This window comes from Narcine bancroftii, chromosome 5, assembly GCF_036971445.1.
Source record: "Narcine bancroftii isolate sNarBan1 chromosome 5, sNarBan1.hap1, whole genome shotgun sequence".
Taxonomy (NCBI): Eukaryota; Metazoa; Chordata; class Chondrichthyes; order Torpediniformes; family Narcinidae; genus Narcine; species Narcine bancroftii.
In genome coordinates, this window is record NC_091473.1 from 112,141,417 (window position 1) to 112,156,178 (window position 14,762).

General features: G+C 41.6%; 1 protein-coding gene across 2 annotated transcripts in view; it reads left to right on the plus strand.

The window, feature by feature from the left end:
• Positions 1 to 9,970: 9,970 nt before the first annotated feature.
• plpp3 (phospholipid phosphatase 3) overlaps positions 9,971 to 14,762 on the plus strand; it is a 169,454-nt gene continuing 164,662 nt past the window's right edge. The window contains exon 1 of one of the 2 annotated variants that reach the window (XM_069938791.1): positions 9,971 to 10,466. In XM_069938791.1, coding sequence (XP_069794892.1) covers positions 10,340 to 10,466 — 127 coding nt within the window. In that variant the 5' untranslated portion in view covers positions 9,971 to 10,339. Of the gene's footprint in view, positions 10,467 to 10,809; positions 10,875 to 14,762 lie in introns of those variants that run through there. The other variant, XM_069938792.1, reaches the window with a different exon arrangement.

A 14,762-nucleotide genomic window follows, 5' to 3' on the forward strand; every position in this document is an offset into this window, starting at 1 on the left:
CCCCCAAAAAAATGACTTGTTTTTCTTGACACCTTCTTCATGAAAACTGAATTCAATCTGCCATGAAGGTAGCAATATCAAAATACTTATATTATTTATTCACTGATGTGACTATCTCTAGAAAGGCAACATTCTGCATTGTCCTCAAGAACCATGTTCCTGAAAATCCTACCTGTGTGCTGCAAGTATTTATACTGTCTCAGGTAAGGATTTATGAGATTTGGACATAGAACAATAAAGTACTCAACCTTTTACCTGATAATGCTGCAATTGTATGTATATGGGTGGCTCAGTTAAGATCATGCCCTCTTCACACTGCTACCATCAGGAAGGAGGTTTAGGAGCCTGAAGATGATCATTAATGGCATAAAAACAGCTTCTTCCTCTCGGCCATCAGATTTCTGAATGAAGAATGAACCATAGACATTACCTCACTTTCTCTTCTTTTGCACTAATTTGTTTATTTGAACTGCTAAACAATGAATTTTATAACATGTGCATGACAATAAATTCTGATTCTGATTCTGCTCATGGTCATTGATGACTCCAGGATAGTATGAAGTTATTGACAGTTAATGTTGTTGAATTCCAAGAAGAGGTGATATACATTTTCTTCTCAGAGGTATATTGTCTTGTACTTGTTTGGTGGGAATATTATTCAATTTATATCTGAATGTTGTCCAGGTCTTGAAGTACCCAAAGATAGACTACTTCACCATATGAGAAATTGTGAAGAGAATACTATGCTAACATGTTTGAGGCAGCAGAAGATGAATGAGTCAGGGCTTTATATGAAAAATTCCTACAGCAATGCGCTGATTGGATTTCACTCATCATAATTATCTTTAGGGCAGCATGGTTCGTGTAGTGGTTAGTAGCAACCCGGGTTCGAACCCGCCATTGTCTAAGGAATCTGTATTTTCTCCCCGTGTCTGCATGGGTTTCCTCTGGGTTCTCCGGTTCCCTCTCAATTTCCAAATACATACGGGGTTAGTTGGTTAATTTGTCACATGGGTATATTTAGGCAGCGAGGGCTTGTGGGTAGGAATTGCATGATACTTTGATGATTCATATCTAAATATCTTTGATTTTGGTAGAACTTTAGCCAGAGAACTCTAAACAGTTGTTTTAGTGCAGTCCCCCAATTCCTGGAATGAACACTTTTGTCCATGTTTGAGCCACAGATATTCTAGTTGACATGGTAACAATTTGTCCTGTTTGACATATTACTAAGAGAGCTAGTAATTTGGCTAGTATAATCTTTGTTTCTACATTTAAACCAGATATGAGTTTATAACCTTGGTGTCAATGTGGTTTGTTTCTGTAAACACTAGAGCTCTAGAAGAAATATACTGGAATGAGAATTTAGAGAACATCAGGAATAAAGTTACTAAAGAAACCACAGCACACTCCTGGATTCAACAAGATTCATTGACACCATATTGGAACCATTTGCGAAAGGTTGAATGTTTGAAGCAACTGTCAATGAACCTACTGTGTTAGTTGACCACATGTTTCAAACTCCACCCTTTTGCCACCACCGGTAGAAGGGCTTCCTGTTGAAATAACTCCCCCAGGAAGCTTTTCCTTAAATGTCTCCACTTTATCACTTTCATTCCTACTTTTTAATTCTTACCAAGAATATTTCTTTTTCTACTTGCATTTTACTTCAATGATCTGTTATCTCTCTTAATTGCTTCATATCTTTAATTGAGTCTTGAAAGCAGCCTGAATTTTATTCTTAACTAGGTACTGTCAGTTACTAATGTCTAGGTTTTTCACAACTAATGCAAACCAAATTGCAGGATTTTTAAAAAAGTAACGTGAAACATGCTCCACCATTTGAAATTTCACATACTTGTATACAGCTACCTTCAGGTCAAACTCACCACCTTCAGGTCGAACTCACCCAAAACTTGCGGTGTTTCTTAGGTAGACTGGAATGTACAGTTAAATGCAGAGACAGTTCATTGAAGCAAGCTTGGAGGGTGAGGGCCATACTTCTGCTCCTAATTTGTATGCACATGTATATGTAAATCTGGCATAAGATTTACATAAAGATAGCGAGCAACGAGACAAATGGAAATGAATGCGGGGAAATGTGTGGCTTTAGTAGGAAGAACAGGAAAACAATGCATTTAATATAGATACTTGTGTATTAGCTGATCCCATGTAATAGTCGACCCTCCTTGTTTGGCCCCAAAATTGACTGTTTTGTATGACCCGTGTAAAAGTCGACCCCCTTATTTTTGGCCCCGACCATCTACCCATCTGAGCTCCTGAGGCCCTGGCTTCCTGCCCACCAGAACTCCCAACACTCCAACAGCAGATCCTCGTCCGGGCCACCTGTCCACCAGAGCTCCCAACACCCAGCTCTCCACCCATCTGAACTCCTAACCACTGATCCTCGCCCCGGCTGATTGCGAATCCTCACCTCAGCCACCTGCCCATCCAAACGCCCAATGGTACCCATTTGAGCTCCCCACTGTGGATCCTCACCCCAGCTACTCGCCCATCCAAACCCCCGATGCCCGAGCTGCCCGCCCGTCCGAGATCCTGACCATAGATCCTCACCCCAACCGCCTGCCCGCCCATCTGAACTCCTGATGTTCCAGCTGCCCACCCATCTGAGCTCCTGACACTCCAGGCACCCACCCATCCGAGCTCCCATTGCCCCGGCTGCCCACGCATCTGAACTCCCGACGCATTGGCCACCCATCCCGTCCACAGATCCTCATCCTGACTGCCCACCCATCCTAGCTCCCGATGCCCCAAAACCTGACTCACCACCTACACCAAGGCATCTGAGCTCCCAACGCCTTGAATGATACAGGTCCTTACTGAGGTCAAAAGTTTGATTTGTGTAAATTCGACCACATATTTTTTGACCTGAAAAGTGGTCCAAAAAAATTTGACGATTGCACAAGTATATCTGGTAAAAGAGGGAAAGTTAATAAATGTAAATGTGTAGTTATGTGGTGTTCTGATGAAATCAATAAGCCATTATGCAGATTCAGCCCCCTATTATGATGGCAAATGTTAGCTTTTACTGCAAGTTTGTTGCAGTGCTGAAATTGTTCCCATCTTTGGTGGGACAGTGCAATACAGAAAGAAGTAAAAAAAAACCAATAAAGTGCAAAAGAGTCCTTAAATGAGTCCCTGATTGAGTTTGTTGTTGAGGTAGCAGCTGTTCCTGTACCTGGTGGTGCGAGTTTTGTAGCATCTATACCTCTTTCCTGATGGTAGCAACCAGAACAGAGCATGTGCTGGGTGGTGTTGATCCTTGATGATTGCTGTTGTTCTCTGATGGCAACATTCCCTATAAATGTTCTCCATGATAGGAAAGGGCTTTCCTGTGATGTCCTGGGCTGTGTCCACTACCTTTTGCAAGGCTTTTCACTGGAGGGTATTGGTGTTCCCATACCAGACTGTGGTGCAGCCGGTCAGCACACTTTCCACTGTGACTCTAGATATTTGACAGGGTTTTCAATGTCATACCAAACCTTCACAAACTCCTGTGGGAGTAGAAGTGCTGATGTGCTTTCTTCACAATACCATTAGGGTGTTGGGTCCAGGAAAGGTCCTCCAAGATAGTAACACCCAAGAACTTAAATTTGCTCACCTCTGCACCTCTGATCTCCAATGATCCCTAGATCGTACTCATCTGGTTTCTCTTCCTGAAATCAACAATCAGCTCCTTGGTTTTGGTGACATTGAGTGCGAGGTTATTGTTGGTACACAATTCGGCTAAGTTTTCAGCTCCCTGATGTATGCTGATTCATCACCTCTTTTTATACAATTCACCACCTTGGTATCATTACCAAATTTGTAGATGCCATTGTTGTCAACCCAAACCACATTGTCATAGGTGTAAAGCAAGTAGATCAGGGGGCTAAGAACTTAGTCCTGTTCTGCCCCGGTGCTGATGGAGTTGTGGAGGAGCTGTTCTTATCTTTTCTCAATGATTGTGGTCTGTAGTTGAGAATATCTAGGGTCCATGGGTGTTGAGTCCAAGGTCTTCAAGTTTGCTGATCAGCTTTGAGGGGATGATGGTGTTAAATGCCAAACTGTAGTTGATAAAGACCATCCTGATGTATGCATCTTTGCTGTCCAGATGTTCCAGGGCTTTATGTAGATAGATAACCTACCTGTTCTTCCATTTTATATATACCTTATGTCAGTTTAGCATGTGAAACAGAGCTAAGAAAATAATTAGCAAAATATTTGGTGGCATAGTATAACCATGTAACCATTTACAGCGTGGAAACAGGCCATATCGGCCCTTCGAGTCTGCACCAGTTCACTTGAACAACTCCACTAGCAACCCCGTCCCACTCTCCGCCCATAACCCTCCAACCCCCTCACATCCATGTACACATCAAACCTTCTCTTAAATGACAGAAGTGACCCTGTTACAATTATCTCTTTTGGAAGATCATTCCATTCTGCCACCACTCACTGAGTGAAAAAGCATCCTGTAATATTTCTCCTAAAGTTTTGGCCCCTTACCCTTAACTCATGCCCTCTTATTCCAACCTCCCCTGTCCTCAGGGGAAAAAGTCTATTTATGTCCAGTCTGTCTATTCCTTTCATAATTTTAAATACCTCTATCAAATCCCCTCTCAGCCATCTACGTTCCAATGAATAAAGTCCCAGTCTCCGTAATCTCTCCCTATAATCTAGATGCTGTAAGCCAGGCAACATCCTTGTAAATCTTCTCTCCATCCTCTCCACCTTATCTATATCTTTTCTATAATTTGGAGACCAGATCTGAGACCAGTACTCCAAACCCGGCCTCACCAATGCCTTAAACAGCCGCAGGATAACTTCCCAGCTCCTATCCACTATACTATGATTTATGAAGGCCAGCATACCATATGCCTTCTTAACCACCTTGTCTACATGGGAATCCAGCTTCAATGCGCTCTGTATCATAACCCCCCAGGTCCCTCTGTTCCTCTGCATACCTCAATGCCATCCCCTTAACTGCATATGTCCTATTCTGGCTATTTTTACCGAAATGCAGCACCTCACACTTGTCTACATTGAATTCCACTTGCCATCTTTCAGCCCACTCTTCCAAACAAACCAAGTCCTTCTGTAATCCAAGAAAACCTTCCTCACTATCCACCACTCCCCCTATTTTCATATCATCCACATATTTGCTTACCCAGTTAACTACACCCTCCTCTAAATCATTAATACAGATGATAAACAATAAAGGACCCAGCACCGATCCCTGAGGCACCCCGCTTGTCACAGGCTTCCAACCTGACAGACAGTTGTCCACCATGACTCTCTACTGTCTATCTTTCAGCCATGTCTGAACCCATGTCACAATCTCTCTACTAATCCCTAGTGAATGAATCTTCCTTATTAACCTTACATGTGGAATTTTATCAAAAGCCTTACTAAAATCCAAATAGATCACATCAACTGCCCTACCTTCATCCACTTTTTTTGTCACCTCCTCAAAAAACTCAACAAGGTTCGCCAAACATGATTTTCCCTTTACAAACTGATGCTGGGTACCCCTGATCAATCCCTGCCTATCCAGATATGCATATATACTATCTCGAAGAATACCCTCTATAAGTTTCCCCACCACTGAAGTCAAACTTACTGGCTGATAATTACTTGGCCTGCACCTAATGCCTTTTTTAAACAATGGAACTACATTCGCAACCCTCCAATCCCGCAGTACCACACCCTCCTCCAGTGATCTTTGATAAATCACTGTCAATATCCCTGCTATTTGCTCCCTGACCTCCCTTAAAGTCTTGGGAAAAATCCCATCAGGACCAGAAGACTTATCCACCTTTATTGAGCCTAGAAACTCCAAAACCCTCGCTTTACTAATCCATAACTAAGCCATTTGCCTCACTTATGTCATATAGGCCAATGTCCCTTTCTCTCATGAATATAGACGAGAAAAAATTGTTCAATATATCTCATATGGCTCCTTACATAGTTCTCCGGTCCCATCATCCAGTGGACCCACTCTATCCTTGACCCTCCTCTTACTGTTCACGTATCTGTAAAAACCCTTAGGATTCACCTTCATCTTTTTAGCTATGGACTCCTCATACCTTCTTTTTGCCTTTCTAATTTCCCTCTTAAGGTTCTTCCTGTAATCTAAGTAACGATCATACATCTCCACAATCCCCTGTTTTTTTTTTATATTTAGCATAGGCCTCCCTCTTGTCCCGAACCAACTTCTTAATTTTTCTAGAATACCATGGTTCCCTTGAACCTTTGGTCTTCCCTTTCGGCCGGACTGGAGAATAAAGATCCTGTACTCTCAAAATCTCACCCCTAAATGCCCTCCAAATTTCCTCTACATCCTTTCCGGCAAAAAGATCAGCCCCACAACTTTCTGCAAATCCCTTCTCATTTCTCGAAATTGGGCCTTCCCCCACTCAAAGACCTTCAACTTTGGACCTGACTTTTCCCTTTCCATTATTAGCTAAAGCTAATGGCCCATGATCACTGGATCCGAAGTTCTCTCAAATGCTCACCTGCGTCACCTGCCCCATTTCATTCCCAAACCACAGATCTAACACTGCTCCCCCTCTAGTGGGCATCTCAACATATTGCTGCAAAAAGCAATCCTGAACATATTGCATAAATACTAAGCCATCCTGCCCTCTTACTGACTGCATTTCCCAATCTATGTTTGGAAAATTGAAATTCCCCAACCAACACCACCCTATTTCTACTGCACATCTCAGCTATTTCCTTGCATATTTGATCTTCTAGTTCCCTTTCCCCATTTGGAGGCCTATAATATACCCCTATAATAGTAACCTCACCCTTCTTATTTTTCAGTTCTACCCACACTGCCTTCCTCGATTAGCCCTCCAGTCTATCTTGCCTCAGCACCACTGTTATATCCTCCCTGACAAGTAATGCCACACCTCCCCCTTTTACTCCACCAACTCTGTCACATCTAAAGCAGCGAAATCCTGGAATATTTAATGGCCAGTCACAACCCTCTTTCAGCCACGTCTCGCTAATGGCCACAAATTCATAATGCCACGTGTCAATCCATACCTTTAGCTCATCCAACTTCCTTACTACACTCCTCGCATTAAAATAAATATATCTCAGGGATCTCCCACATCCTACCTTCTGCCTATCCTCCTCTCTACCATTTTCACAGTTGTCACTACAACATCTTTGTATTATTTCCTTAGCCTACAAACCCTCTCCCTGCTGTCCTGTCTTACTTGAAACCCTGTCCCCAATCATGCTATTTTAAACTTCCCCTGGCAGCCCTAGCAAATGCCCCTGCCAGGAGACTGGTCCCTCTGGGATTTAGATGTAACCCATCATTATGGTATAGGTCCCATCTCCCCCAAAAAATGTCCCAGTGGTCCAAGAATTTGAAACCCTGTCTCTTACTCCACCCCTTTAGCCACGTGTTTAACCTCCACCTGATTTTATTTCTTCCCTCACGGTCCTTCCAACATCATTGGAACCAACATGTACCATGACCTCAGGCTCTTTACCTCCCCTTTTAGGATGTTCTGAATGCGCTTAGTCACATCCCAGACATCTGGTTTTCCTTATCGCATCCACAAAAACATCTGTCCGTCCTTCTAATCATTGAATACCCTATGACTATCGTCCTTTACCTCTTATCCCTACCTTTCTGGGCCACAGAAGTTGACACCACACCTCTGCCCACCATAGTCTGACTATCCCCCTCCTCAGTACTCAAGGTGGAGTTCCGATTTCTGAGCATTTCAGACTCCGGTGCTTTCATATGAACCTGACCCCTTTCCTCCTCCTAATGGTAACCCACTACCCCTCCTCCCGTCCTGTGGGACCACCTTCCTGGAGCTCTTGTCTACGATAGCCTCATTCTCCCTAACCAGAGGGCGAGGTCATCGAGCTGCAGCTGAAGTTATATAAAGCTTAAATCAATAACATATATGAAATTTCTGAGGCAAATTATGCAAAGCTGTGCTTATTTCACCATGCTAATGTATTCCAGAAAATTCCACACCATAAATCTTTCTTCCTTTATTTTGTCTAGAGTTCAATGATTAAACATGAAGCCTTGTATTCCATTTTTAAGCTTGAAAGCTTGTTAACAGGTTAAAAATTTTAAAACAAAGAGTGGTAAGCCTCTGGAACATGCTGCCATAGGCTTTGAGTGCATTCATGGTAGAGATTGATAGGTATCTGAAATGCATCAAAGGTTATGGGGAGTGGGGCTGAGGGACAGGGGGGGGAGACAATGGATCTGCTCATGATGGAATGGCAGTGCAGACTCAATGGGCTCCTATATCATTGTCTTATAGTATTATGATAGAAGATACAGCACCCAAAAAGTCCCCTTCAGGCTGTCTTGTCAATGCTGATAGTGAAGCACAACCCAAGAAGCCCATATTGTTTTCTACAGGCCACTTTGTTTTCGGATTCCTCTAGCCCATCCCTTCTCCTTTCCTTCCCTCCCCTCTCTGCCCATCACCAAGACCTTCCTTCCTCTAGCTCCCCACCTTTTTCCCCTTCATTCCATGATCTTGTAGTCCTCCTATCAGAACACATCGTTCTTAACCCTCCACCTCTTCTTCCTTTTTTTCCCCCAATTTCATGCCCCTCTTACATATTCACCCATCATTTGCCAACATGCACTTCTCTCCTCCTCCCACCCCTTTATCTGAGTTCTGCTCTCTTTTACCAGTCCTGATGAAGGGCTTGAGACCAAAACATTGACTGTCTATTACCTTCCATGGATGCTGCCTGACCCACTCAGCTCCTCCAGCATTTTGTGTTTTGCTATAGTTTTTCCTGCATCTGCAATCTTCCTTGTTTGCTCTCATATCCAAAGACTCCTTTCCAAGTCAATCAAGTTTATTGTCATCTGATTGTACAAGTACAACCTAATGGAACAGCATTCTCCAGTCCTCGGTGCAAAACACGAAGACACATAACCAGACATAACACACATACAGGCAAACAAAACGTTCCAAAGACAAGTATTTCAGCTGTATAAATAAATAAATAGATGTTGTTTCTTGAATAGTATGAGCAGTTCCTTTTGTCCTTCAGCATTCTCACTGCCCATGAGAAGAAGCTGTTCCTCAACCTAGTTGTGCTAGGCTTGCTACAACTGTGATGCACCTGGCCAGGATGCTCTTGATAGAGCTCCTATAGAAGGTTGACATCATTGTGGCTGGTAGCCTTGCCCAGCTTCAGTCTTCTCAGGAAGTGCAGTCACTGTTGCGCCTTCCTGACAAGTGAGGAGATGTTGAGTGTCCACAATAGGTCACTAGTTAAGTGAACTCCAAGGAACTTGATGCTCTCCACTCTCTCAACTCCAGAGTTGTTGATGTGTAACGGACCTCCTTCATCTTGCCATGTTAAGACTGGTTGTTAATCTCGCACCACATCAGGACATTTTCCACCTCCTCTCTGCAGTCCACTCATGTTGCTGTTGAGGCCAACTACTGATGTGTCATCTGCAAACTTGATGACACTGTTGGAGCTGGATCTGGTGATGGAGTCGTGGGTCAGTAGCATAAACAGGAGCAAGTTACCTGAAAAAAAACCCACATTTTAAATAATGTAATTGTGTCTGCCTTCACTTTCTTCTCTCGTATCTTATTCCAGTCTTAGTGTGAAAGTCCGTTCCCCTTTAAGTTTCCCTCTTATCAACTTAAACCCGACTCCACGACCCTCGGTCTGGCATTCTTTCTTTACTTCTGCAATATAATGACATAATCCCCATTTAAAATTATTAGAAGCATTTAAGTTGTATTTATAAAAGGAGTCTACTGCAAATATATGCATTCAGAATAAATATATTCCGAATAATACTAATCCTGAGGACGGTTCTACTTGTCAGCAGAAGGGGCGCTCGAAGCTTGACTGAGGGAGAATTGTAGGAAATTGTAATCAGCATCAGGAAGGGGGCTGAGACTCAGTGGCAATTTATCCAAGTGAGTTACGTTGAAGAGCAGTTCAGGAATAAAACAGGAGCCCAAAGCTTTTGCAAACACACTAAAGAAAGAGTCCGTATTCAATCACATCAGTGATTTTAGCCTGCATTGTGTTCGCAAAGGGATTGTTTTGTTTTAAACTGAAACCTCTCCATTCATTCATAGCGCAGATTCAAAAGCATTTGTGAATTCCAAAAAGTTTTTTTAAAAAAGTTTACGAGTTCCTTAACCAACAAGCTTCCCTTTCGGAGCGAACTTTTTTTTGGGTGCTGCATCAAAACTACGAGCTTGAGGAAAAGGTGGAAGGTCCGATAGGAATAACGCAGGCGAGAGACTAAACAAAAAGTTACTTTAACATTTCGGCTACGGATTTTACAACAATTCTACACATGCAGAGCTACAAATACGACAAAGCTATGCCTGCCGACAACAGAAATGGTGGGACTTCAACTCTGAATAATAAGGACCACAAAAAAGTCATGTTAATCTGCCTGGATCTCTTTTGCTTGTTTCTTGGTGAGTACATTGTGGAAGCGACTCTATTTGCTGGGAGTTATCCATGCTGCGTTGTGTTTACATATTGTCAGGGCTCAGGGGCAGGCAGTAGGTGTTGCCACTGTTCTTGAAATATTGCTGTAGCATAAATCAAGGAATCAAACTTTAATTTATCTTGGTGGGGGCGGGGGGGGGTGGAGATGAGTCACCCCATTTATTTTGCCCAAAGCACCAGCTCAACTAAAACGTTCCCCGTAAATGATCAGAATCGACCCAATTTAAATAGATACTTTTATTACACCGGCTGCAAAATTCACTCCAAAGCAAAAAAAAAATTGTTGGTTTGCATGAGGCCAAATCAAATCAGAGACAAGACATACTTTTTGGAGGGAGGAATGATTCGAAGCGAGTGGCTTAATCTGTGAATGGGTGAGTTTCTGCGCAGATCCCTGCCAGGGTCAGAGCCATGCAGAGTTGAAACGTGCAGTGGACGCAACGCCAGATGTGACCTCGTGTTATTACATTTTCAAGCACCATATTTATAGTTGCGCAGATATGAGAAAGGAATCGATGGGTATGATCTTTAACCGTTCCGGTTCCTCTGATCTGTTTTAACCCATTCGAGGCAGGAGATAATTGTACTACAGTATTGCTTTACGTGGACTACCTGTAACCTAATGTGAGGTCGTCAGACAGATTTAGATTGATCTAAGTTTGCAAGACGAGTTTGACATTACTGTGCATGTGATGTCATTCCATGCAGCTGAGCTCTGTCTATATTGCCTTAGGGAGAATTGGGCATTTTACTTCAATCTATCCATTCTGAGTACCCAATTTTCTGGCAATTAAATGAAGATTAAGACTAAAATGAGTGGCCACCATGAAAATTTTAAGGTGGTTATTTACTGCCATTTTTTGCGGGTTCTGCTTTGCTAATATCTAAATAGTTGACACTGTATGAGAAAGAGATGAAGGTGATTGTAACATTTGGTGATGGCTAAACATCTTATTCTCCACACAGACTCTTTGTATTGCACATTTTTAAATTGATATAATGAAATATATTGCCAAGTTTGAACTTTATAATGCATTGAATCAGAGAATGCATTGATAACTGTCAACACAAACTTTGGGATAAACCTCTATTTACCAGCAATGTCATCTTGTGGTAATGAAGAAAACAAAAATCTCATTTTCCATATTGATGATACAGGTAATCATGTCCATTTATTAGTATATTTTGACCAATAGCCATTCTGTTTGGATCTGGTGTTAAATAACTGTTCTACCAAACTTTAGGTTACTCAGTGAGGTGATTCGATTACAGTTCTAATCAAAACAGAAGCCTGGAGGGTACCATCTAGTCTGTGTTTGGACACAATGCTTTTCATTATATGCAGGGAATGTAAAAGGCCCAGAGCTGTGTTTACTCTTGAAGACAGTAACCAAGAGAATATAGTGGCAGGAGCATTCAGCAAATTCCACTTATACCAATATAATTATGATGAAAAGGCAATGTATAATGAAATACTTGAACCTCTAGGAAGATTGAATTCTATTAAATGGAAACTTATTAGAAGCTTGTGTGCATGCTTTGATCACACTTATAAAAACACCATAGCAATTTATTATGTACATTCCAACTTTACACCATTGAATATTATGGTATTACTAACAGTGTCAGAACTTGGATTTTTAAAAAATCTTAACAAATTATAATGGCAATCAATAATGATTTATTATTTGAGAATCAAAAGTCCCAATCAAATCTCTCACTGGGTGTCAGGTCTGGTCAGTGATTCGAAACATAGGACATTGAACATAGAAAAATAAAGTACCAGAACAGATCTTATGGCCCATGTGTCTGCGCCGAATATGATGCCCCATGTTAGACTAAAACTCTGCTGCTTGTTTATGATCCATATCCCTCTATTCCCTGCATATTTGTATGTCTATCTGGAGGCCTCTTAAATGCTACTGTTGTCTCTGTTTCCCCACTCTTCCTGGCATCTACTTTCTTCGTCAAAAAACTTGTCCTGCATATCTCCTCCTTTAACCCCCCCTCTCCTTAATGTCCAGTGTGTGACATTTTTGCCCTGGGAAATAGATTCTGATGTCAATGCCTATCATAATTTTTAAAACTTCTATCCGGTCACCAGTCAACCATTTATGTTTTTTTTTTTACACAGAAATTCTGCAATATTTCCTTAGGGAAGACCCACCATTAAGCCGGCTTTGGTCGCTTACACTGAAACGAGCAAAGCCTGCATTTTTCCGGGTCATGGTGTCAGCAAGCCTGTATTTTTCCGGGTCAGTGTGCAGCAAGCTGGAAATGTGGGAGCAAAAGAGGTGGGACGTGTAACTTTACTGCATCGGTGCCTAGTGTGATGGGCATATCCTTCAAAACAAAAATGGCGGTTGATATTGATGTGCTTATGGTACTAACCATGAACATGTATACCGCTCTACATTATTTGGATTTGTTTAGCCTTGAGGCTACAAAAATCTCATGTAGCTTGAGAGACAATGATGGAGGTGGACAAGATTATGAGGGGCATAGAGTAGATAGCTTGCATCTTTTCCCAGGACAGCAATGGCCAATATCAGAAGACATCTGTTTAAGTGAGAGGAGGAAAGTTTAGGGGACATCAGAGGTATATGTCTTACACAGAGAGTGGTGGACACCCAGAATGCATTGCCAGGACTGATCTGCTAAGGACATTTAAGAGTCTCTTAGGCATGTAAGAAAAATGATGGTGGGGATATGGACTGTAAGAGAGGAAAGGGGTAGATTGATTGTGGAGTAGGCTTATATAAATTGGAACAACATGCTGAATGAAGGGTTGTACTGTGCTGTACTAGTCTATGTTCTAAAGCTCTTAGTCTATTTCAACTTATGCCAGGCGACTTTGACAATATTCAGCCTCCAGGTTTGGGAAACAAAGTTCCGATTGGATGACTGCCTTGCTGAACACTTCTATTCAGTCTGTAATCATAATCCTAAGATTTCTATTGCCTGCCCCCTTAGTCCTCTAACACACTCCCATTTTGACTTCCTTGCCTTCAGCTTCTAACATTGTCTAATAATCCCAACATAACCTTGATTTTAAAAAAAATATTTAGATATCCAGCATGGTAACAGGCCATTTCAGCCCATGAGTCAGTTTACACCCAATTAACCTACACTTTGGTATGTTTTGAATGGTGAGAGGAAACTGTAGCCACTGGAGAAAACCCATACAGATACGGGGAGAACATACAAACTCCTTACAGACAGCGCTGGATTTGAACCCATGTCCGGTCCCGATCGCTGGTGCTGTAAAGGCATTGCACTAACTGCTATGCCAACCATGCCACATTTTGTTGAATTCAACCACTGAAGTCAATAAAATGTGAATGCTAGAGGCAATTAATAAATAATATCATTAAGGTGTGCACATGCACACAGTAATACATGGAGGCAGTAATTTGTGGGGCTTTTACTGAGAAATTGTAATAAGTGCTCATTTATGCTTGGAAAGTGAGGCTTTATCTGAATTTAATTTTGTTCTCAATTAGAAATGTGTATATTTGCTTCAAATTCCATTCTTTTTGACGAAGCAAGCTCTATGACAAATGATTAGAAGTTAAAGGGTTGTTTTATTTCACAAAATATTTGCTAAATTCCATAACTTGCCAAGGAAAGAATTCCAAAATCCACAAGAACACATTTAAAATTTTCAAATCTCGCACTGATAGGTCACACAAATTACCTGCCATCAAAACATCATATTTCTTACCTGAGTTGGTCCGGAATGCCAGAAGTGCCTTTTACACAACGGCATTCCAGGACTGTTGCTGGAAAAAAATCTGCGACTGCAATGACCCACCACCCATCCTGTCTCAGTGCTTTTTAGACAGAAGGTGTTCTGTTAAAAAGAAGCAACTGTCCTGGAATGAAAAACCATACCTGGAACTTCAGTGAAATAATCCAAATTTGTTCAACCTCTCCTTAAGGCTCATACTCTCTAATTCAGGCAAAGTCCTGGTAAATCTCTCCTGTACTCTTTCCAAAGCCTTCACATCCTTTCTGTATGGGGTAGAATTGCACACAAACATGCTTATTTACATTTTTGTGTAGTGAAGTCCTTGTTATTGAACAATAAATAGAAATGAGGATTTTGAATAGCTTACCAATTACCAATAATATTTTTGCTTGATAGTTGGACACTCACATTCTCTCACACACACAACATAGTTGGAGAAAATAAATTTAAAAATACACCTAATAAGGTTTTCTGTGTTTAATTCTTAATAATTGATAAAGTATATTATTTT